General features: G+C 47.3%; 1 protein-coding gene across 3 annotated transcripts; it reads left to right on the top strand.

Moving 5' to 3' along the window:
- Nucleotides 1-13,469: 13,469 nt before the first annotated feature.
- Nucleotides 13,470-25,775, top strand: S1PR3 (sphingosine-1-phosphate receptor 3). 3 transcript variants are annotated; one of them, XM_081263313.1, is made up of 2 exons: nucleotides 13,470-13,680; nucleotides 22,552-25,775. In XM_081263313.1, exon 2 carries the CDS (start codon nucleotides 22,574-22,576, stop codon nucleotides 23,534-23,536), a length of 963 nt encoding a protein of 320 aa, XP_081119439.1. In that variant the 5' UTR covers nucleotides 13,470-13,680; nucleotides 22,552-22,573; the 3' UTR covers nucleotides 23,537-25,775. The 3 variants fall into 3 exon arrangements, with proteins under 3 accessions (XP_081119439.1, XP_081119437.1, XP_081119438.1); XM_081263312.1 differs by lacking the exon at nucleotides 13,470-13,680 and adding an exon at nucleotides 22,297-22,453; XM_081263311.1 differs by lacking the exon at nucleotides 13,470-13,680 and having other exon boundaries at nucleotides 22,291-25,775.

The raw sequence follows: 25,775 nt of genomic DNA, 5'->3' as shown, positions 1-25,775 counted from the left end.
CAAGACAGGGTCACCTTCACGTCACCCCTTCATGTTCACACCCTCTCCCTCTCCCCAGCTGATCTGTTCTCCATCCCAGATCGTATCACACGTTCGGTGACCTTTAGAGAGTGGCCTTTTTTCTCCCAGGTTGATACTCTCGAGATCACCTCAGCTGTGGCTCATATCACCATGAAGTCCCCTTCATTGCTGAGTGGAACTCCAGATGGGCCACCATCCATTTGACGATTCACTATTGGGAATGTTTGGGTTGTTTCTGGTTTGGGGTGATTACAAGCAAACCCATTGTGATCGATTAATTCATTTTAATTCCAGTGGGATGCACACCCAGGAGTTCAACCGCTGAGTTGCTGGGTATAGCAAGTATCATTTTTGATACTTGCTGTCAAAAATGTTTAGTTTAATAGTTTAAGTGTTTAGTTTAATAGTTTAAATGTTTAATAATTTAAACTATTTTCCAGAGGGACTATACCATTTTAAATTCCCACTAGAGTGATCCAGTTTCTCCACATCCTCACAGGCAGTTGGTTTGGGCAGTATTTTTTTTAGTGGTTACCATGGGTCCATAGTGAAATTTTGCAGTGGCTTGACTTGGGCTAATAGCTAGTATATTTTTCATCCAGTGTGAGCTCTTTGCATCTTTTTCCCATGTTCTATTTGAATCATTTGTATTATTTTACTGTTGAGTTTTGAGAGTTTTTTTTTTTTTTTTAGGTATTCTGGAGAACACTTTATCAGATCTGTGGTTTGCAAATGTTTTTGTCCAGTTTATAGTTTGTCGGTTCACTTTTTTAACAGGGGCTTTTTTTGAGAGAGAGAGAGAGAGAAAGTTTCCATTTGGGTGAGATTCTCTTTATTGATATTTTTCTTTTCTGGACCCTGCCTTGCTGTTCCATCAAATCACTCTTCATCAAACTCTAGATCCTAAAGATAGTCTATGCTATGTTGTAAAAATATTTATAATTCTATATTTTATATTTAAATCTGTGACCTACTCTGAGTTAACCTTTTAGATTTAGATCAAGGTACATTTCTTCACTTATGGACATCCAGTTGCTCTAGTACCATTTTTTGACAAGACGATTCTCCATTCATTGACCTGCTTTTTGCAGTACAATAAATAAATAAAGACTAGTGACCAATATCCCTTATGCATATAGACACATGCTTAAGAAACTGTAATTCAGCAATACATAAAAATAACTGCACAAGATGACCAAGTTGGGTTTATTTCAGGGATGGAAGAACGGTTTACCAAATACCAAGCAATATAATCCAAAAACTTGTTTAAAATCTGGGAACCATATCTGTATAAGATTGTGCCTGGGTTCTTTATTATGGGTTCTTTATTCTGCTCCATTTCTCTCTCCCTCTGCTGACATCATAGATTTTGACTAATGTAGCATGATAACAAATCCTGAGATCTGATAAAGTGATTCCTCTCAATTTTATCCTTCCTTTGCTTATATAGTTTTTAGAATACTTTTATCTATGTCTACCAAAACTCTTGCAGGGATTTTGATAAGAATTATATTAAACTCCTGCATCAGTTTGAAGTTCTACTTTATAATATTGAGTCTTCCGATCCATGAACATGGTACATTTCTCTGTTTCTTTGGATCTTTGATTTTTCTTCTCAGCACTTTGTACTTTGCAGCATACACATCTCATGCATGTTTTGTGAGATTTACACCCTAGAAATTTTTTCCCCTTCATTTCTTTTTCTCTTTAATGATTAAAAGATATATTGCATTTTTTTTAAGTTTTATTTTTTTATTTTTTTAAAACTTTTTTGAGAGAGAGAGAGAGAGAGAGAGAGAATTTTAATATTTATTTTTTAGTTTTCGGCGGACACATCATCTTTGTTTGTATGTGGTGCTGAGGATCGAACCCGGGCCGCACGCATGCCAGGCGAGCGCACTACCGCTTGAGCCACATCCCCAGCCCCTATTGCGTTTTAATTTCAACTTCCATGTGTTCATTGCTGGAATATAAAAATATGACCGATTTTTATATGTTGATCTCATATCTTGAAACCTTGCTTATTCATTCTAGGAGTATTTAGTGTGTTTTGTCTGTTTTTGTAGATACCTTGGCTTGTTCTAGGTAGACCATCTTCATATCGTCTGCAAGTAGGGACAGTTTCATTTCTTTCTTTCTGGTTTCTATGCCTTTCATCTTCTTTCCTTTCCTACTAGGCTGGCTAGAACTTAGACGACTTAGCTGAAGAGAAGTGGTGACAGGAGATATCTTTGTCTCTTTCCAGATCTTAGAGGAACACAGTCTGATATTATTTGTGGGATTTTGCAGGTGCTACTTATGGAGTTGAGGAGTATCCACTCCACTTCTAGTTTCCCAAGAGTTTTATCATAAATAGGTTTTGTCAATTGCTTTTACTTTGTAATTGATATGATATTGGGATTTTTCTTATTTAGCCTAAGAATGTTTGTGTTAGTATTTATGAGGGAAGTTGATCCCTAGTCCTTTTTTTTTTAACTGTATTTGTGTGACTTTGGAATTAAGGATAGCACTTGTTTCATAAAATGCATTAGGAAGCACCTATACCTCTTCCATTTTCTGGCAATGATTGTACAGAATTAATGCTAATTATATGTTTGGTATAATTTTTTATTTTATTTATTTTTTTGGTGAAACACTCTATATGCCTTGAGATTTCTTTCTACTTTTTAAGGAAGTTTATAAATTATTAATTCCATTTTATTAATTGTTATAGGAATGCTGTTTTGTTGGCTTATTTCATATGAGGAAAAATGTGGTAAATTTTGCCTTTCAATAAATTAGTCTGTTGCATCTAAGCTGTGAAATGGATGTAAGAGTTGTTTACAGAACCATTTTAGTCTCCTCTTCATGTCTGCAAGGGAATATTATTTTTCATTATTGATATTAGTGATTTCTCTTCTCTTTCTCTCCCCTTTTGAAAAATCCATCAATTTATTTATATTTTTTAAAAAAACATTTTTGTTTTAAATTTAACATCTCCCCTGGATTTATTTATTTAGTACCAGGGATTGAACCTAAGGGCACTTAACCACTGAGCCACATGCCCAGCCTTTTTGATTTTTTATTTTGAGACAGGGTCTCATTGGGTTGCTTACAGCCTCACTGAGTTGCTGAGGATGACTTTGAACCTGTGATTTTCCTGCCTTAGCCTCCCAGGCCTCTGGGATTTCAGGCTTGCACTTCTGTTCCCTTTATTGCACCCTTCCTTCTGCTTGTTTTGAATTTATTTGGCTCTTCTTTTTCTAGTTTCTTGAAGCGAGAGCTTAGATTATTGCCTTGAGAATTTTTCTTTCTTTTACCTGAGCTTATTTTTTTTTTTCCTTTTCTGAGCTTCTTAAAATTTTTCTTTTGAATCAAGAAGCAAGATTCATGCAGGGCCTCAATTCAACTGATATGGAAGTAAAAAGTTTGCATGCGTGCATATACTGTGTAGATTTGTAGAATTTTCGTGGTCATTAAAAATAAAAGCCCAGCTATTTAACACCATCCCCGCAGGTGGAGGCCAACCCTTTCCAGATGAGAACACTGATAGGCAGAGATTGAACTCTTTATTAATCAAGAGTGAAGTGAAGGCAAGACCTCACCATGCCTCCCACTGCAGAACCCCGGCCTGTGCTGGCCTTCCCAAGGGCAGGGGAAGGGACTGTCCAGAATGAATCCTCTGGGATCCATCCAGCCTCCCTAAAACCAATCCATCATGAGCCACAGCAGAGAGACGTAGGGAGTAGCAAGATTGGCAACCTGTGAAGGATGCGTCCTTCTTCCTTCCTGTCCTGCTTGCCTCTCTGCTGTGCTCCATGCAGAAAGGTGAGCCGGTGTCTTCCAGGGGGTTGCTGTCTCCAAAGCTCTGTAATAAGTCAAAAGCCTCCAACCGGGCAAGGCATCCCAATGGGTTTCAAGTAGCCAGGATCAAACCACACCTGTCACTTACCAGCCACACAAGTCCAGGCAAATGGCTTCACTTTTCTCCTCCAAAGAACGGGACGGTATTTCACTGATCTCCTGGGATCAAGTCACTGTACTTAAGGAGCAAGTCACTGTACTTAAGCTGGTTGAACAGCACCCGGCCCATGTAGGCACCAGATCAGCATTTACTGGCATTTGCTCTTATTGCCCCATCAAAACTTTAGTCCTTGCTGCTTAAAAACCCACAGCCTTTGATGTTGCCGGAGTGAGGAAATGGGCAATTAACCATTTTCATTGATCTCCACCCTCTCTCTCCACCCCTACCACCAAGTAGACCAATTGGTGGCCAGGAAAAAAGCAAAGTTACTCAGAAACATTGCAGACACTTGTTCAAAACCCCAGGGGCTCAGCAGCAATACACCAAACCAGTTTCAGCAGCATACAGACAGGTCTGCACATAACCGCTCTACTCACTACACGCTGTTGGACAGATGAATAAACACCACGGGGCATTTTTGTTGGATCACACAGTTTACCTCGTGTGTGAACAGTGTGTAAATGTGGAGCATGGCTCCAGGGATCCATCCCCCACCACCCTTTCCCAGGTATGGCACTCACAAAACCAGGGTGAATTGGATTCCTGTGACCTAAAGCATGGGGGCTGCTGCCGAATGAGTGTTGGTGGAATCCCGACATAAGCTTCACTGCAAGCCCTCCAGTGAACTGAATCTGCTTCCACCCACTGGTGTGTCTCCAAACTCTCTCTCTGCTTGCTTTCAGAAGGAAGGGCTCTTACACCAAAGCACCTCGGATCCCCCCTCCTCCCCGAGTTCTCAGTTCCCTTTCTGTCTGCTCCCACTTCATCTGAAAACCCTGACATCCTGCCTGTTTTAAGTCCTCCTCCTCATGCCAGAAGAAGTTAGGTACATTTCCCACGTCTCAAAATGATGTTGCTGTGAGCAAAGTCTGAGCCGACCGGGATCCTCCAAGGATGCAATACAGATCACAAGGATCAATTTGCAGGGACCCAGCACCGCTGAGTAAAAATGCAGTCAGGTGGCTGCTTGCTGTAATAATATGGACCATGTTTGCTCCTTTTCTTTAATAGGGTGGTTAAGCATCATGTTTCCCAAACGGGATCACTGGGAAGGGACTGGGGCAGGGCAGGGAGAGGAGAGAGAACATGATTATGTGACCATCGCTGGCTCTCCTACTTATGGGCCATGTGGGCTTTGAGTTCCCCTTTCTAAGCCGTGTTTTCTCATTTGCAAACCACAGCAAAGCTTCACAGAAAAGCGTCTGTGGCAACCCCATGCAGGGCCCAGCACATACGCAGCAGGTGCTCGGTGGGTGTTCCTTCCCTCTCTGCCCCCAACATATCTGGGCCTTTCCCCAAGTATGTTTCTATGTTTAAACGAGCTACTGTTTCCTATGCTTTTGAGATCCATCCAGAAAATCATTGCCTGTACCAATGTGTCAAAGTGTTTCACCTATTCCAAAAACATAAGAAAAAAAACCCTCAATAACCTTAGCCATGGGGAAATGCAAATCAAGGAGATACTACCTCACCCCAGTTAGAGTGGCTGTTATTATTTTTTGTACAAATAAAGAAAAATCTAAATTCTGGAGAGATGTGGACTCTAGACACATTTGGTGGGAATGTAAATTAGGGTAGCCATTATGGAGAGAAGCATGAAGGTTCATCCAAACACTAAAATTATATCTAGCATATGATCCAGCTAGCCCACTTCTGGGTACGCATCCAAGGGAAATGCAAGCAGCGTATCCAAGAGATATCTGCAAGCCCGTGTTTATTTTAGCACTATTCACAACAGCTAAAACATGGAATCTGCCTCGGTGCCCATCAACAGATGAATGGACAAAGAAAAGTTGGCCCGTGTTATAGTTGGGTTCTGGAATGTTCCCCAAAGACTCCTGTGTCAAAGGTTTGGTTCCCAGCTTGTGCCACCACTGGGAGGTGGTGGGAGCTTGCAGCGGGTGTCCTTGATGGATACATCTTTTTCCCTCCTACACCTCTCCCACTAACTGTCTCCTTTTGCTCCCTGGCTGCCTTGGGGTGAGCGGCTCTGTCCCACCATGTTCTCCTACCAGTGATGTTCTACCTTGCCCGAGGCTAAAGCGAAGGGGTTCAGCGATCTTGGACTTGAAATCTCTGAGCCAAAATAAATCTTTCATCCATAAGTTGATTTTCTCGGGTACTTTGTCACAGTGAGGAAAGGTTGACTATAGCAGCACGTGTGCACAATAGAATATTATTCAGCCACAAAGAAGAATGAAATCTTGTCATTTGTCACAAAGTGGGCAGAAGTGGAGAGCATTATGTTAAGTGACATAAGTCAGACACAGAAAGATAAGTGCTGCATGTCCTCTCCTGTGGAAATCAAAAAGAGTCAAACTGAAAGTGGGATGGTGATTACTAGGAAGTGGGAAGGGTCTGAATGGGGGTGGTGTGGAGACAGGGTTTTTGAGTTTGACTTGTGTTAAATATAGACATGTATGGAGATATCACAATATACTCCATAAATATGTACTAGTAATACTTGATAACAAAAGTCATAATAAGGAGCTGAACCAGCCAATCTTCCCATTTATCATGAGGATTTCATTTTATGTAGTTATCATACATTGAAATGTCACAATGAAAATAGCGATCGCGGATGGGCGGAAGACCAGTTGTCAAAATCTGGGGGTTGTTTTTAATGTAAAATGCTTGCCCCACCTGGGTTCTTCTGAGCATTCCATTCTGCTGTCCAGCGGTGGGAAAGGAAAGCAATGATCATGGAGTCAGTGGAGAGATGGCGAACTCCCATTCTATCATTCGGTCAGGGAAGGGGTTGGATGGGGGAGGGTTTCCTCCGGAAAAGCGTTGTGATGGGTTGAATCATGAAGGGTCCTTAACACTCCGTGAGCCTGGCCTGCTGTGCACATGGACTTTGGCCTAACTCCAGCGCTGCCTGGGCGAGATGTAGCTCAGGAAAGGAACGAGGGAGGGTAGCAGAGCCCAGCCACTGGGGAGACCACAGGGGCCACAGGCTGCTCCCTCTGCTCTGTCCCCTACTGTGACCCCATTGTGGCTGGCAGGAGTGGGGAAAGGACCACAAGATGTGCAGGGTGAGGAGACAGTCCCCGGCTGTGGTGACCCCTCAACTGTGAAGGCTGCCTTCTTCTGACACAGATCTCCAGGTGGCCTCTCCCTCGGTGGCTGCCCAGGGTGACCCCTGGGGAGCTCCGGTAGGGGCCTCTGGCAGACACAGGGGAGGCCACTGTTCTCTGAACTGGCCTGGTCTTCAGGACTCCACCAAGCCACTGAGGCAGAGCTGCTGTGCTGGTTGGAGACTTTCTTGGTGACAGAGCACAGAGGAACAGGCACAGACAATGACAGGGAAAAAGCTTCATCGTGGAAACTCTGCAACACCAAGTGTCACATAAAACAGCTCCACCCTGCACCCTGTGGTGTAGGCATGTGTGTACGGATTGATCATTGCAGGATAACGTTCTCCACTTTAGATCGTCTTTAAGTCATATCCCTATATGATAAAACAACTCAAACCATAAAGCAACAAATGAAAGTCATCCCCCCACACCACCCGACCCTACGCCCCACACCACCCGACCCTACACCCCACACCACCCGACCCTACGCCCCATGACCTACTCTTCAAGATGCGAGCAGTCTTCCAGAAATCTCCTGCACAGACTCATAGAATTTTTTTTTTTTTTGTACCAGGGACACATTACCACTGAGCCACATCCCCAGCCATTTTTAAAATATTTTATTTAGAGACAGGGTATTGCTGAGTTGCCTAGGGCCTGGCTAAATTGCTGAGGCTGGCTTTGAACGTGTAATCCTCCTGCCTCAGCCTCCCCAGCCACTGGGATAATTACAGGTGTGCACCACCGTGCCTGGCTCAATGAGTAATTTTTAACAATTTCAATGAAATGCAATTCTTCCCCTGCAGCTCATTATTTACAGTGCACAATTCAATGGATTTTAGGAGATTCATAGTGTGGTGTAACCATCACCACAGTTGATTTCTGATCATTTTCATCAGCCTCCCAAGGAGTCCTGCTCCCTGGTACAGCTACTTTCCCTCTCCACCCACTTACCTCCCAGCCAGAGCCAGACATCAATCTACTCTCCATCTCTACATATTTGCTTCTTCTAGACATTTCATATACTCTCTCCTTTGAGGGTTCCGCATTCACAAATTCAAACAATTTCAGATTAAATCTATTTTTTAAAATATTTTAGAATATTTTGAAAATATTTTTAAAATAGTTCAGTCTAAACTGAGCATGTAGACTTTTTTCTTATTCCCTAAACAATAACAACTATTTTCATAGCATTTACATTGTGTTAGGTATTATAAGTAATCTAGAGATGATTTAAGTCTATGGGAGGAGGTGTGCGCGTTATCTGCAAATAGCACAGCATTTTATATAAGGATTTCAACACTTGCAGACTTTGGTGTCTGGAGGGGATCCTGGAACAAATCTCCCCTGGACACAAGGGATGGCTGTAAATGAAATCATCTTCTATGATGGATTTACACGCATGTTAACAGAAACGGGATCATACCTCGCTTGCTCTTTCCCTTGATAGACTATCTTAATGATCTTATCATGTGAGCACATACAGATCTATCTCATGGATGAAAATACCTACAGAGATCCTCAGCTCCTACTGACAGATGATCAGATTGTCCGGGCCTCGTGGGCAATGCTGTAATTAAATGTGTCTTGCTGGATTCTTTCAGGTAAAAACATGAGAAATCCCTACAGTGAAATAGCTGATAAAATGGTATTCAGAGTTAAAGCTGCGATGGTTATTCCACAATCACCCTACAGAAAGGTGCCACACGGTGTAATCACACCAGGAGGCAGAGACAGTGCACGCAGGGAAGGCCAGGAGTCTAGGAGGACATGAAAAGTCAGAGAGGCATGTGAAAATAAATGTAGGTGAGGATTGGCAATGCGGTGCCTGCCTGCCATTTCCCTCTAGGGTTTGGGGTGATTGGCAGCACAGCGGACCCGCAGGACAGTGGAGAGGAAAATGGAGGAGGAGAGGGCTGCACCGGTGCAGGGAGGGCCTCCTCCCACTGGCTGTCAGGGACTCGTCACCTATGGCAGCAGACCCTGTGGCCAGTGAGCATCTTTGTGGCCCTTCCTGATGGGGGTCTGGGTGCTCAACAACAAACGCACCGTTTCAACACCAACTGAGCGTCCCCGCATCTATTATGACACTGACTCCCTGGGGTTCGCAAGGATCGCACAGGTTAAGGGGTCGATCCCACAAGACGGCCCCCGCTGCGGACTCTGATGCACACGTCTGCCCACAGGCCGGCCCCTCTGGGGATTCCCGTGAGTCCCCCTCAGGTTCCATAACTTGCCAAGGTGACTAACAGAACTCAGGAACCTTTTTGCTTATTAGAATCATGGTGCCTTGTAATGTGTCTACTACAGAGGACACTCTTCCTCACCGGCCATCTCAGTGGAGAGCTGCAGAGGGAGGGGGTGGAGCACCCCCACTGCCTCGCACCCCGTTGCTGCTCACCCACTTGGAAGCTCTCTGAACTCCACTGTGGGGGTTTGCATGGAGGAGGTCTCCCTACTCAGGCAGGGTTGACCACGTGACTGGTGGTTGGTGACAGCTGCCTCCACCCCGGCTCCCTCTCTGGAGATCCAGGGTTAGTGCTGAAATTCCGATCCCAAATCTACCTTTTCTGGCCACCTCCATTCTAAAACTCATAGGGCCCAAGCCAGTCAGTCATTAGATCAGTGAGTGTCCCCAGGACTCAGAGCTCCGCCACAGGAACCCCAAAGGCCAAATATTATTTCTTAATATACCCCAGAGTCCTGGTATGTATCTTCCTTGAGGGGTCAGATGCAATCCCTACCTCTCCTGCACACACACCCCACACACTCCACAATCATACACACACCTCATGTATACACACTCACCACACCATATACAACACACACACATCACACACGCCACACCACACATCACACACGTACACACACCATACATACCACACACACATAATATGCACATACACAGACACACACCACACATACCTTTCACACATGCATACACCACGTACTATACATGTACCACACATGCTCACACTAAGAATGTGCATACACATGCCACACACATACACACACCTCACATCACAGACACACACACCACACACACCTGCACATCACTTACATATCGCACACACACCACACATCCCGCATACACACTCATCATGTTTCTAAATGTTGGAAACATTCTTATAAATTGTGAAATTCAGAAAGGATAGTTCCTGGTATCTTGATGGCTCCGGCTGACTTCCAGGATGGAAGCAGCAGCGGGGTGTGTGTGGGAGGAGTAGGAGTATGATGATGGGGATGAGCTGTGTGGTCACTCAGCTCTGGGTGACACCTCTGTCACTGAGTGAACACTTCTCCTTGAAGGACTTTAGCAGTGAGTCAAAGACTTCCTTTGGGTCCAGACAAGGTCACTGTACAAAAGGCGAAGCTTCATTCTGCAAATCCACACCAGGGTCAATATTTTAAAGCTATTGCATGTAGAGCAAGCCAGCAGAGAGGAAGCAGCTTTGGCTTGTCTGTCACCTTGCAGACAGAGTGACCACAAGGCCTGAGTCACCCACATTACTCAGGGCTCCTTTCCACCATCATAGCCCTACCTGTGAAAAGATTTTTCCTTTTTCTGGGGCCACCATATCATAAGTTGGGGCTCCCCAAAGAAATAGAACCAAGAGGAGATGTACACACACACACACACACACACACACATGGCACACACAGATCTACCATGAGGGACTGGCTCACACAATTATGGAGGCTGACAAATCCAAAATCCATAGAGCTGATGCCCCAGCTCAATTCTGAGGCCATCTACACTATTGTAGAAGCAGTCTGAAGACGGACTCTAACAAGGGACAGTGTTGGCCTTTTGTCTTCAAAAAAAATACATTCAGACCTTCAACAGATTGGACAAGGGCCACCTATACTGAGGAGGGCCATCAGCTTTACTCAGTTTACAGATTCAGATGTTCATTTCATCCAAAATCACCTTCACAGACATGCTCAGAATAATGCTTGACTAAATATCTGGGCACCTCATGGCCCAGTCAAGTTGATACATAACATTAACCATCCCAACCACCAAATGGCTCTATGGAAAGTGAAAAAGCCTTTTATTCTCTTCCAATGAGCACTGGGTGATTAACCGGATTGCCTGCACACTTTCACCTACAGGTACTACACCACACCTACTGGCAGACCCTGTCTGACTCAATTATTTCATCCAGGGTTGCAGAATGAGGATTTCCTAATTCCCCCCTATTCCTTCTCATACCTATAAACCGGTATCCCTCTGTTAAATTGCTTTTCTCACCAACTAGGGATGCAGGATTGTAGGGAGAAATATTCTCCCCAGAGAAGTAGTGAGAGAAGCACCTCTCTAGGGTCTCCAGGGGCACAGAGTGCCCTATTGTCAGGCACCAGTGTCTGGGTCTTAAAGTCCAGGGATAAAATGAGGCACTTGATTATGAGAGGCCTGTGTGTGGGGAGAGCTTCTCCAAACTAGGCATCTTTGGGGAAAAGAAACTTAATTGAAAGAGGAGTTTTAGGGACCCCTTAGTGAGATGCTATGGGCTAAATCCCTGTATCTTTCTTATGGAAATCTTCAGTGAAGAATCAAGAGTCCCACTTTATCCTCAGGACTGCTGGAGTCCATCCCAAGATTGGTTTTGGAGGCCTCAGCAAAACTCATGAATGCCCAGCATGATTTTCTCTGTGAATGAAGACATGGGTGCTGGTCAAAGTTCAGCCAGCACCCCAGTAGTGAATTTTACATAGTGGGAAGTAACTCAATACACTTGTTAATGAACTGATGGACCGTTTTGTGTGTGTGTGTGTGTGTGTGTGTGTGTGTGTGCTGTAGATTTAGTGGCTAGGCTGTTCTATTGTTACCAGATATGGCAAAGGTCCATGAAACACATTCCCTCCTCTCCTTTTCTTGACTTGATGCTGTAGGAGTCACACAAATGGAAACACATTTGGTCCCACTTGCAGTTGGAGTCAGAAATTTTTTTTTTTTTTCCAGTACTCTGAAAGCAAATTGGTGAGCAAATTTGGTAGGCTAGGCAAATTAGACGGTGTGAAAACACTGAGCTGGTCTCCCAGCTCGGGGGCCCACCTTACCAGTGAGTCCTAGGGTAAGCAGAGCCCTGCAGCCTTGCCTGGGCAGGGTTCATGTCCCCGAGGGCTTGTATTTCTCACCAGGCTACAGAACGAGGAGAGGTGCTGGCCAACTTCTACCCTGTTGCCCTAACATGCAAATGCACCCCTAAGAATCATATGCTCCCTGTTCCAAGGGAAGGATGCATCGGACTCAGCCTCAGGAGGTAAGAGGACAAACGTGAAAATGTCCCCGGAGCTCTTTACACCAACACCCTAAACTCTCTCTCGGGGCTCAACTCTGTCTGCCCAGGAATTTACAGTCTTGATTTGAATGACAGCTCTTTAGTTCCTCCTGCCTTTGTGTCTCCCCCTCTCCCTCCTCCCCAAAGCTTCTAGGATGGTTTCCCTATTCAGGCCATTGAATTCTCTGTTCTTTGGGTTTAATGGACAATTTGGCCATTCCCTGCCGGGGTTCTTTCTGTTTAAAGACTTCACAGGGATGACCTCAGTTCTCCACGCACAGGGAGAAGATCCTGGCGCGCAGTTCGGGGTACAGCATAGCTAGTTTGGGGGGAGATGGGGGGCTTCAGCTGTCATCCTCCTGCTGCCGGTCTATTTGCTGGACCAAGGGTGGACCCAGGGTGGGCGCGCGGCGCCGGAACCGCAGCCGGGAGCGCGTTCGCCAGAGGAGCTGGGTTCTCGCAGTCAGAGGGGTAGGAGGGAGGGCGGAGACCCCCCCCCCCCCCAGGCACCGGAGGGGAGGAGGGCAGAGAAGGAGGGGAGAAGGGCCGGGAGGGAAGAAATCCAAAAGAAAATCCTGCCAGAGGCTCACCTGCAAGTTCAAGCCTGCGGACAGTCAATTTCAGACGGAAATGGTGACCATCAGGACAATAATGACCACATTACTAATGACAGCCATAACGATATTTATAATAGAATAATCAGCAGCAGCAGCAGTCCGAACCCTCGCTCTCAGCTCTCGCCGGACAGGGGCCGGCCCCAGGCGCAGATCCACTTAGATGATCTGTCCCCGCTGGGTCCCGGGGCGCCTGCGGAACTCGCGGGGAGGACGCCAGGCGTGGGGACCGGTCTGGGCCCAGGACCTGGGGGTCCGCGGCGCCCCCGGAGGACTGAGGACTGGGGCAGGAGGGCGTCCGGACTGGGTGACCAGCCCCTGCTCAGGTACGAGGGGCCGGATGGCGGGGGCTGGCGCCCCTCGGAGGCTGCGCGGGCAGGGGGGGCGGGCTGGGGACGCGCGCGGGGCGGGGGCGGGCTCTGCGGGGCCCCGCCCCGGCGGGCCGCTGGAAAAGTTTGTGCTCGGACTCGCTGGCGCAGAGACTGAGCCAGCCGGATCCAGGGACCGGCGACAGCGACCCGGCCCTGAGCGAGTTTGCAGGACGAGCTCCAGCCAAACGCCGGGGCAGGAGCGACCTCCCGACCCCCTCAACCGGTATCTGAGCGGGGGAAGGGGCGCCGGGGTCGCCGCCGCACCCACCCGCCAGGGTGCCGGTGGGCCAGTGCCCCTTCCCGACGGAGGTGAGCGGACGGTACTGGTCCTGGGGACTCGTGGACGCGGACCCGGGTGGGGTGGCCTGGGGGATCCATGGGGCCCACTTTGGGGACCAAGTCGCAGCCGGTCCTGGGCGCCGCGGTGACCTGGACGCCGAGCTCACTCACCGCCAGAGCGCTCCACATCAGCATCCCGCCTCCCAGGCCATCCACCCCAGTGACCGAGCCAGGAAGGGCAGGGAGGGCGACTCCTTTTGAACTACCCTCGGACCCGTTTTAAAAAAGCTGATCTGGTGTGTGTTTAGAGGGGCCAGGGTGGGATAAACTGGATGAAACTGAAGTGGCTTGAAGTGCCTTTATTATTTTCCTTGGGCGATTAAAGATGTTCCGTGCCCTCCTCCAAGGAAGACCCTGAGGACCATGAGGGTGAAGGAGGATTGGGTTTCTTCGCCTGGAAAAAAAATCATTATTTTAGATGACCGTTAGTTGGTTACAACATTCCAGTTTTCCTAACATATCTCTGACAAGTCAATTAAGGCTATCAAGATGGGAGCTGGAGGTCCAAGTCCGCTCAACACAATAACCAAGCTCTCAGCAGGAGATGGGCACTGCTAGTTTCATAATTGAGGTGCAGCCTAGGAAGAGACCAGCCTCACAATGGTCTCTGTCTCAGTCTCTCTTTCTGGTTGCCTCTGTCTCTCTCTTTCTGGCTTCGGACACTCCCAATGGCATATTTCCTTGTGGTGTTTTTATATTTAGATGTAAGAGAGGGACTCCTTGTTGGATTTTTAAAGGGAACACACATTGCAGAAAAGAAAAGGCAGCAGCATGAACAGAGGATTCTTCCATCCTGTATCTAGTGTCCCTGGCCGGAACTTGGAGACTTCCAGAATTAGGTAGCTTTCTAAAATCTGAACAGTAAAATTATCCGATGTTTTATATAATCACATGGGTGTGATTTATTTTTTTTCAATATTCTTTTATTTTTTTCTTCATAGATGCAAATCTTGCAGGCAGGGTTAAGGAAACTATAATTCCTAGAAAGTATAGGGGAGGCTGTTGTTCTGCTCCTCAATGACCAGAGCTGGTTTTTATCTGAGTGGTAGGTGGCGGGTGGGGGGATGTATGTATGCACATGCTCTGCTTGAGTCCTGGAAGTGTCCAGATTTTAATTGATACAGAGCTCAATGTTCAGATGAATCATTGTGTTGCCATAGAAGAACTACACATTGGGTGTTTTAAATCCACAAACCAACAAATGTTCACATTGGCCCTACTAAAGTCATTCCTGTTTTCTGACACCAGAGATCTATCTACCCTTCAAAGCCAGCCCTTTAGGGTCACCACCTAAGATATAAGAGAGAATGAAGTCAAAACCAGTTTGGAGCTTTGAAAATGCCATTTTCCTTATAACAGTTGTGAATTTTTTAAGTTCAGGACAGTCCTCATTTTCTGCCATATTTGGATGCTAGAAACTCTCATTTCCTGTAGGAGAAGCTTTACGTATACTCTTAGTGACCTGATTCCTCAAAATTCAGAGACTGATTTCCCTCTTTCTGGAAATCATGACGCTGAATTATTTCCATGGTATCTCTTCCATCTTCCTCAATATCTACAGTATATTTATATGCTCAATAATGAGAATTTGGGCACATCCCAATCTGGAAAAATTGGGGGTTTCCCTATTGTACAACACTTTTTTTTTCTGCCAAAGCCTGGAGATAACGTCTCAGCAAACTGTTCACAGAGCTAGCTGGAACTGTGGTGCCGTAGGTTACCATGCCCCTCTAGTCTTCACATCTGGCTTTATAAGTCCTCTTTATCACTTTTGGAACCATTTACATTATTCCTGTGTCGTGCATTTTCTGTTCAATTAAATACCTTAAGAGATTTTCCAGAAGACTTTGGGAGATAATGTTTTGAGGAAAAATAGTTTCAGTTAGTAATTCATTTCAACGGTTGCTTTTATCACAGCTCCTGGGCATAAAGTCTCCGGTTTTCTGGTTTGTTTGTTTGTTTGTTTTTGCATTCTATTTTTGAGGAATGGAAGCTGCTTCAACGCAACAAGGCAATAGGCCTGTTAGGTGAAAATATTTTGGGGTCTGGAGTGTGACATCCAGTGGCTGGGTTTTGTCCTGTCAGCAAGCATGCTGCTGGTGTGGTCAAGCACAGTGTCCTAGAGTCAGGTCCTCAGCCAGCTTTTTGGTCTTGAACATACTTCTCCATTTTCCTGGCTTCAGAATTTTCTAAATATTTCAGTAAAGTCCCAAGAGTGTCATTCCAATATTTTGCCAGCACAGTAGCTAGGCAATTCGGCTGTAAAGCATACTAGGAAAATTCTTATCACCTCCTAGTAAAAGGACATGTGGCAAGGTGACAGCCTCCCAAAGAGCCTATCCCTGATGGCATGCATGGGAACCAGATGACAAGGACATCCAGCCCAGCCAGACTCTATGACCTAGGGCAAATGGCTCCTCCCCCAACTTTCGTTTCCTATTGTGCACACTCAAGACAGCAAATGGTACTGTGTGTCTACCCTTGGCACAGAATGGACCACAGGTGGACTTCTTGGGCAGGACACCTCTTGTGTGAATTTGCCTTTGGCTTCCTCACCGAGCCTGTTTCCACACATCTACATTCATTTTGTGGAAATCTTAGTAGTGATCCAATCCCGTGCTCTTGAGAACAAGAGCAGAAACCGTTTGAAAAGATTGGTTAGAAAGCAAAAGGGAGCAGATTCAATTGCCTCCCCTGGACCAGTCTGGAAGCCTAGGAGGATGTTCACAGGGTGCCTATGTGGGGCCAGTACCCGAGGTTCCTTGGACACAGTCCCCCTGTCCAGGGTTCCGTGGACTCTGCCCAGATTTGTAATAGCACCCCAGCCTGGTTTGCTAAAGATCGGTCTAAAGAGAAACCACCAGAAAGCAAGAATCTCCACCAGGAAAGTGAACTCAACTCCATGCTTTGAAGAAGAAAAGTGGGAAAAGATGCCAAACCGTTGCCTGGTGTGGCTATAGCGGTTGGTATCTCCCAGGGAGCTTCATTAGAGGGCCTAGATCAAAGCGTCAGGCACGTGAGACCATGTGCAAAGCTTGCATTTTTCCATGAACTATCTGGAGGCCGCGTGAGGTCACCCAAGAAAACCAGAGCAAGGGAAAAGACTCATTAGCAAAGGAATTTCGCTGGAGCCGTGAAAAGGCCAGCTCATTATTTCCTTTCTGAATTCTTTAAAATGAAAAGAAAAAGGGAAATTCTTGCTTTTCAAGAAATGTTGCTCGTTGGCAAATCTTGGGTGCTTCAGTTCAGTTTGGGGGACAAAGTGGTGGACTTTCCCAGGAGAATATTCCTTTTAAAAACATAGCATCTTGCATGTGACCAGGGAAATGTCTTCCTATCTTTTGTGCTTTCCTTTTATGTGTGTGGGGTGGGGGAGGGGTGGAGGCGTGCTAGACTTTGTAGAAATATTAGCCTTCTTCTTTTTTTTCCTTTCCCTTCTTTTTATAGTTTGTTTATTTTTCAAACTGACATGTGGAGAAAGTGAATGGCTAGAGTAGAAAGCACATCTGGAATCCATCTGGCCCCCTCTCCCAGGCTCACCTCCCCCCAGGAGATGCTCCTTTGGGAGTGGGGGAAGGTAGCCATGGTTAACATTGGTCGGGTCTAACTTGGGGTCATCCGCCATGGAATCATCTTCTAGAAGGTGTCTTATTTCTTCTGGGCAAAAGAGTGAACATGTTGGTGTTTAAAATGCCTTGAGGTAAGCCGGTGATCCCAGGTCCATGAGGCCAAAGGGAAAGCTGTGAGGAAACAGAGTCCTAAGAGAAGTTCAGGGGTGAGCAGAGGCTCTGCTTACATCTGCAGTGACAGAAAATACGGTCAGGGGCAGGCTGGGAGGAGAGCAGACAGAGACGATGAAATACCTAAGTCCCTGGCAGAGCCAGGGAGGGAGCAGGAGTGAGGGGCTGCCAGGGTGGTCAGGGAGGGTTGGTTGGGGCAGGACTCAGAACGGAGTGTTCTGTGCTGGTGAACTTCAGGCAGGACGCTGCCGGGGAGTGTGGTTGGCTGGAGACCCTGCGGCTCGTCTGTACTTCTGCAACGTGCCACCGCTTTCCGATTCTGCACAGAACTTGTCTGCCCCATCCTTTCATTTCTCAGCACTAGGCTGTCTTTTTAAGTGTTTGGGTGGAAATTAAACAGCAACCAACATGTCACTGCCAGCTCTGGACAATTAGCCTCTAAATTAAAACAAAACGTGAGACTTCATTCTGTGTCAGTTTTGCCCTGGAGACGAAGGCCAACCTGGCTTCCCATCCTAGTTCCGTCTTGCAGGATGGGGGTGGGTGGGGACAAGTCAGTGCTAACATCCAGGAAGCCCAGCACCCCTGAGTCATGGCAGAAGTTCATCTTAGACACCAGCGTGCCCCTCAGAAAGCAAGGGTAGCCCACAGAAGCACAGGCGTGTGTTCACCCGGAGAACACCCTCTCTCAGGCCTGATGACAAACAGCATGTGGGCCGTAGAGAAATCACAAACTAGATTGAGTAGAGGGTGACACGTCTGTCCACGTGATGGATGAGAGCAGTCAGGACTGGCCGCATCCCCCGGCATGATTCCCATGAGCATCCTGGTGAGAGAAATGTGTCGCACACCTTCATGTCCTGTGGGGATCATTTATGTGAGGGGCAGAAACAGGTGAAACTCACCACAGGATGACAAGCCCAAGAGTGTGGTCACACTGGAGGCTGTAGTGACCAGGAGGGGCACTAGGTAGCGTGAGGGGCTGGGTCTCACCTGGTGCTGTTCTGGGTGCTGATCTCATGGTATTGAGATTGTGTCTGTGTGTGGAGGGAGACAGATTGACTACCCGGCGCTCCAATAGTGGGAGTACTGAGCTGAGCTTGCTGGGGACAAAGCTGTCGTCTGACAAACTTGAGGTTTGTGGCTAGCACCCTTTAAGAGTAATGGGAAGAACTTGCTCATGATATGCTTTTGACCATTCGCAACAATGTTCAGGCAGAGCCAAAATCAATATGGCCTTTTGGCTTTTAGCCCAGCACTTAACTCTCAGGATGGGGCTAGCTTTGTAAATGCTGATAATCCAGAGAAAATAAGCTTTTTAGATTCCATAGAGAGACTGATATCTTCCAGTTATGCAAATGCAGAGAATCATATTTCACAAAAGACATCCTGCAAAAATATACTCTGTGAGTGATGAATGTTTAATTAAGGGAAATGATAAATCTAGCATTGATGGGAAAGCGTGTTCACCCTCAAGAATCATGGTCTTCTTGATGGGTCTCTGTCACATCTTCTACTAGTTTTACTGTGGTCATTTGATGGCTGGTTGCTCGTCTTTATTGTTTTCTTGTTTTTCTGTTGTTCTGTGCAGTCTTACCCAGGGGAAGGGAGAGGAAAAAATGTGAGCTTGCATAGTGTTGTGTATTGTTCTATCTCCAGATTTGGCCATTTTGAAGGAACTCGTTTCCCCCCCCCACACACACACACACTTCAAGGCAAAATCCAAAGTGTGCAACACTTTCAAGGGAGCATTGAGGTGTATAAAACGAGGTGTGGGGTTATTGTGGAGAAAACCGCAACACAGGAGACAAGAGGCGTTAGCTCAAAAGCAGTCTGAATGATCAGGATCTCCCCACATTACCTGCCTTGAGTCCGCAGGCACCAGCATGAGAACCAGGGTTTGTCTCAGTGTGTCATTTTCTGAGGCAGAAGACCCTGGTGGCGGTGCGGATTGCCCAGGGACATTTTGAGATGAACCTGGACGTGGAGGTGTCTTGGACAGCACAACTGGTAGCCTGGAGGGGAGGTGGGTGGGACACGGCAAGGTCCCGAGGATCCATTCAGCAGCAGCGTGGGGATGGCTTGGGCCCAGCATCCACAGGACACAGTGCCTGGGCCCGTTCCCCTCACCATGCAGAGTGGGGAGTGTATCCTCCAGTCACTCTCTCAGGTAAAGAAACAACTAGACAAGCAGACATAAAGGGCACAGGCCTCTGTTGAGCACCTGATCACGTACAAGATGCTGGGAAAGACTCCGGATATAAGGTCATCCAGGCCAAGGGTCCGTGTGTTCGTGGGTTTGAACTGCTCAGAAAAATTCAGCTGCTTTTTATCATCTCTGCTCTTCGAAAGATTGCTGGCAATTTTTAAAAAGTGATATGCAGCCTCGGGTCAAGTTCACCAGGGTCAGAAAATGCTACAGAGCAGGTAGAATGTGACTTGGGGCTTGAAGGACAGACCAGATTTGAATAAACATCAGGGTTGGGGGCTATGGGAACACTGCCCACAGAGGGGCTCTGTCTGCCTCCAGGAGAACCCCCAAGGTCCTGGCTGGCTGGGGAGCGGGGCTGGATGAGACAGCCCTGGAGGTGGGTTAATGAGTAGGCCACCCCTCCTGTCCTTCATCGTCAGCCCAACTCCAGAGCTGGGCTGCTTTCCTTTCTGAAGTCAGAAGAGGGCTTTGGCCAACATAGAAAGGCTTCTGCCAGCTTGTGGCATTCAAGCTGACCTTGACCCAAGCCCTCTGAGATCCCAGACAGAGCTCATGGGGGGAGGGGCCCAGCAGTTCCAGGCCGAGCACCCACGTCAGCTCAGACAGCCTGGGGCTTCCAGAACAACCAACCCCTTCAGGCTTCAACACACTGGAGGAAACCTCTGTGAAGAGGTCGTGAACCCTCTGTGCCCATCTGGGAAAATCTGACTTCCACCGTAATGTAGGGAGGCAAGGGCTGGGACAGATTGTGTGCCTGGAGGGTCACTAGGGTGTGGAAACATTTTAAAGCTACCTGCACCCTTCAAGGGACTGAGGCCCTCACAGGGCCTGGATTCAGACACAGGAAGGAATTTATGGTGAGTGAGACCTTCACATTACACTGGACCCAAAAATGCAATGCCCCATATTGTTGCCGAGAGATCCAAGCTTCTCTGAACCAGATGTAAGTCTGCAGCTTCAACATGATGAGAGTAAAGCATCTTCACTGGATACGCATAACGGGCTATTTTCAATCAGCCTCATTTGGTCTTCATTAGATATTTAAATATTCAGATAATTCGAATTAAAAATAAGTGAGTCTAGAAAGATGTCACGTGACCTCACACGTATGCCAAAGCTAAAATGCTGATTTCATAGAAGCTGAGAGTAGAACAGTGATTACTACGGGCTGGGAAAGGGAGAGGGCCACAGGAGGTTGGATCATGTGCACAAAGTTATAGTTGGATACAGAAATAAGTTCCAGTGTTCTACAGCACAGTAAGTGTCTACAGCTTACAACTATTCAATACATATTTTATAAAGAACTAAAAGAGAGGAATTCAAAACCCCAACACGGAAAAATGACAAATTTTTAAGGAGAAGGAAATGCCAACTACCCTGATTAGATCATGACATGTTGTCTACGTGGGGGATCAAATCATCACACTGTATGTACCCCATACCAATGTGCAATTATTATGAGTCAATTACAACTTAAAAAAATAATTCTACTGAAAGCAATTTCTGCTTTGATAGTTGGGTCTGCATCATGGTCACTACACAGGATGCCCATCAAGATGACCACTGGATTCAGTGGAGGAAGTATTAAAATTCAGAACCCCTCAAGGGCCTGTGCCTGGATTTGTTGCCTGGGTGGCCCCACAGTGCTCTCAGATATGCGGTTTCTTCTGGCTCACTAGCATTGATGTAGTTTTGCTTAACATTCAGGCCTCTGATTTTTTTTTTCCCCTTGAGGTGCTGGGGATGGAACAGAGGGCCTCAAGCATGCTCCGGGCACCCCCTCGCACTGAGCTACACCCCCAGCCCAGGCCTCTGCGTGTTGAACACCTCAAAGCCTGCAGGGCTCCTCTTGCTTGTCCTTCTCCTCTTAACCTCAGCACCAGCCCAGGTGGCAGGTTTGAGCTCCTTCCTCACCAAGCTTTGAACTCAGGTGCACAGCGGCTGCCTGGTCCACACGCTGCCTTCAGCTGTTCTTCCTTGGTGACTGCATGGTGGTCAGGCCTCACGACCCTCTGCCAGGCACACCCAATCCCCTCCAGACCCCAGGGCTAGCTTTCCAAGGAAACATCCGTGCTCCCCACAATGTCACTCCAAATCTCAACTGAGAGGTCTTGAACACGGAGCAGGCGTCATTCTGGATTCCATCCTGTGGTCCCTTCTGTGTGTGTGTGTGTGTGTGTGTGTGGATTTGGTTGGTTGGTTTTTGTTGTTGTTGTTGTTGTGTTTTAGGGTTTTGTTGTTTTGTTTTGTTCTGAGAGAATCTCGAACCCCTCCAGGTAACTGGGGGAGATGGTTTCCCAGCTCCCACGTGGTAGAGAAAGACTGACAGGGTCGCATCTCCTGGTGCTTGGAAGTTTTCAAGTGGAACCTTTCTTTGGGCCGGTAGGGTCACATGACTGCATTTCACACCTTGGTCACTCCAGACCCCAAAGCGCTTTCCCTCAACCACTTAGAAACTTGGCCTGTGTTTCCAGACCCTCTGCAGCCCTGACCAGGCCAGCTGTCCAAAGGCTTCAGCATTTTCCTCGCGGAGGTTCCTTGGGTGGTGACCCATCGCTTCATCCCGGGCTCTGTCCTTTCATCTGGTTGCAGGAGGCGGTGTGCGACCTTCTTCCTGGACGCCCCCTTCCTGAAGCCGCGGCCGGCCGCCGTCCTGCGGGGCTCCGGAGATGAACGTTCCCCGAGCGCCCCCTGGTGGACTGCGGAGGTAACCGTCCGTCGATGCCCAGCGATGGCCACCGTGCTCCCTCCGGGTCCCCAGCCGGTGGCCTCCGGGAATGAGACTCTGCAGGTACATTACAACTACGTGGGGAAGCTGGAGGGCAGGCTGAAGGACCCCTCCGAGGGTGGCAGCACGCTCACCACCATCCTCTTCTTGGTCGTCTGCAGCTTCATCGTCTTGGAGAACCTGATGGTTTTGATTGCCATCTGGAAAAACAATAGATTTCACAACCGCATGTACTTTTTCATCGGCAACCTGGCTCTGTGCGACCTGCTGGCTGGCATAGCCTACCAGGTCAACATTCTGATGTCCGGCAAGAAGACGTTCAGCCTGTCCCTGACGGTCTGGTTCATCAGGGAGGGTAGTATGTTTGTGGCCCTCGGGGCGTCCACCTGCAGCTTGCTGGCCATTGCCATAGAGCGGCACTTGACCATGATCAAGATGAGGCCGTATGATGCCAACAAGAAGCACCGGGTCTTCCTTCTGATCGGGATGTGCTGGCTCATTGCCTTTTCGCTGGGCGCCTTGCCCATCCTGGGCTGGAACTGCCTGCAGAACCTCCCCGACTGCTCCACCATCCTTCCCCTCTACTCCAAGAAGTACATTGCCTTCTGCATCAGCATCTTCATCGCCATCCTGGTGACCATCGTCATCCTGTATGCACGTATCTACTTCCTGGTCAAGGCCAGCAGCCGCAAGGTGGCCAATCACAACAACTCGGAGCGGTCCATGGCCCTGCTGCGGACGGTGGTGATCGTGGTGAGTGTCTTCATCGCCTGCTGGTCGCCCCTCTTCATCCTCTTCCTCATAGACGTGGCCTGCAGGGCCAAGGAGTGCTCCATCCTGTTCAAGGACCAGTGGTTCATCATGCTGGCGGTCCTCAACTCCGCCATGAACCCCATCATCTACACGCTGGCCAGCAAGGAGATGCGACGCGCCTTTTTCCGTCTGGTCTGCAACTGCCTGGTCAGGGGCCAGGGGGCCCGCGCCTCGCCCATGCAGCCGGCTCTGGACCCAAGCAGAAGCAAATCCAGCACCAGCAACAATAGCAGCCACTCCCCAAAGATCAAGGATGACCTGCCCCACCCAGCCGCCACATCCTGCATCATTGACAGAAACAGAACACTTCAGAACGGGATCCTCTGCAAGTGACATCTCCACGCGCCCAGCTCTGCAGCCAAGCTCTTATTTATTGCATGTGTCGCTTCCACGGGGACCCTTAAAGAGCTGTGACTCAGGAGATCTACTTGATGTTGCCTGATAACCTGCCCCGGGGGCCGTCTCCTGAGGAGGAGACGCAAGGAATCACCAAACCATTTCAATAGACAGCGTGCTTTGTCTGTTTCGGGCACCAAACTATGAAGCTGCTGACGTCATCCACGGCCTTCTACTGAACTCTGGATGCCGTGATCCGTTGTTCACAAAGAGGGAAGGTCGGGGGGCTACGCGATGCACAGGGTGTTTCTCAGCGTGCCTCTGGATGACGTTTTCGTAACTCCACACTACACTGAATGGGTGCTTGTATATCTGTCCCTTTCTGTGTTGCATGGAATTCACGTTCCAGGCGTTTGACGCGTGGTGCCGACATAAAGTCTCAGTACCCCGCCCAGTTAGGAAACCAGTCCTGCAAATGTGTTCTGACTGCAGCACTAGGTACAAGGACATGGGTGTGAATTAGGTGGGCCTCTTTAAATTGCTATGAAGTCTCATGGTAAGAAAAATGTTGAGGCCTAAATTCTCCAAATAAGGCTTGTCCAAGGCCAGCCCCAGATGTGTGGGTCTGACTCTAACTAGCCCTCTGTCCCTCTGTCATGTGTTCCTGGAGAACTTTAAACACATCCAAAAGTGAGAGAGCACTTAATTTGGGGGGAGGTGGACTTGGGCAAATCGCAGCCAGGATCTCCCAAGAGCCCGTGCTCCCCAACTAACCAAAGAAACAGCTCATGAGGGAGGGGCAGGGTTTTCCCTCCATCCTGGTTGGCCTCACCAAGTCACCGGGGGTTGTGGTCTGCTTCATGAAATGGAAGGAGAGGGTTAGAAGACAGAACTCTGGTTCTAGGTCAAGTTTGGATTCTGCACTGGAAAAGTACAGAGTCAGTCATCTCCCAGGGCTGTCACCTACGAGTAGCTGGGACCGTCAGCAAAATCACAGCTTCCTGAAAGCAGACACTGATCCCAACTATTAGAGCAGCTTAATTGTCAGGTTAGAAAATGTAATCTGACAACTTATTCAGGCTTCAGAGAGATGCATTATAATACCTACATGATACTGTAATTTTATTTTTCAACACCAGTTGAACCTATATCACTGTGTTTACCTTTTAAAAGAATTACTAAGAAGCATCCTTGTTCGTGTTCTTCCCCAAGGATCGTACATACAGTATACACAGAAGAAAAATGAGTTTGTGTGTAGGGCTGGTATAGATACACACTCTCTGTGCTCTTTGTAAAAACAAAAATCAAAAGCCACCTTCAGAAGGCTTCTCACTTGGAGTAACTTCACGTCAGTGCCCCCTACTGTTTTGTTTTTTTTTTTCTTTTTTAGGGTTAGTGAGAATTTTGCCTTATTGATACCTAAAAGAGCAATCTCAACTCATGAATGACTCTTTGTTAGAGAAATTCCTTCCTGGCAAGTTGCTCTTTTCAAGGAAGCTTTCCGTGGGTCCTGGGTAACCTGTACATACTGACCAAAGACCTTCCTCGTTTTTTTTGTTCCTGTTGAGATATTGGTAAGGAAATGCTCCACGAGGCCTCTACTGTTGCCGACTCTACATCACTGAAAAATAGCTTATTTGGTTATCAAATAGCATGAGAAAAGCCAGGGCATTTCTAGGAAAGCTTTATTGAAGGTTCTGGATTAAGAACAAGAACAATAGAAATGTATAAGGGAGACAAAATGCATTTTCACATAGGAAATGGAATTTGTGGAGTTGCTTTGGGGGCCTTGGGTCTCTCTGTCAGTATGCTGTGTCTTACTGTCACACTTTGGTCCATAACCGTGACTTCTCTAGTATCTGCGCAGGTCAGCTTTCATTCATCGACCCTCTTCGGGGGCCACATTCGTCACTCCCTCCAAGAGGCACTATACAAGCTTCTTGGAGATGATGCAAAAACTTTTAAACCATCTGAATTTAAAAATGCACTAAGAAAGTAATCATGCTCATTTGGTATATGCAAAAAACAACCACCTTCAATATCCATATGCACATTCCTAACAAGCTAACCAACTTCCTCACTAGAAGTTGAGTGTGTCAAAGTCGTAGCCCTGAAGTTTGGAAATAGGGTGATCTTATATGCCACAGAGAACCTGTGTTAGATCTCCTTGCAGTTAGTAACCTTTACTATTTCCAATGTATGTTTGTTAAAATAACTAAATAAAAAATAAATAAAA

The sequence above is a fragment of the Spermophilus citellus genome (genome assembly GCF_964194105.1).
Source record: "Spermophilus citellus genome assembly, chromosome: 12".
NCBI lineage: Eukaryota > Metazoa > Chordata > Mammalia > Rodentia > Sciuridae > Spermophilus > Spermophilus citellus.
The sequence above is the reverse complement of the archived record's forward strand: the minus strand, read 5'-3'. Positions and strand labels throughout refer to the sequence as shown.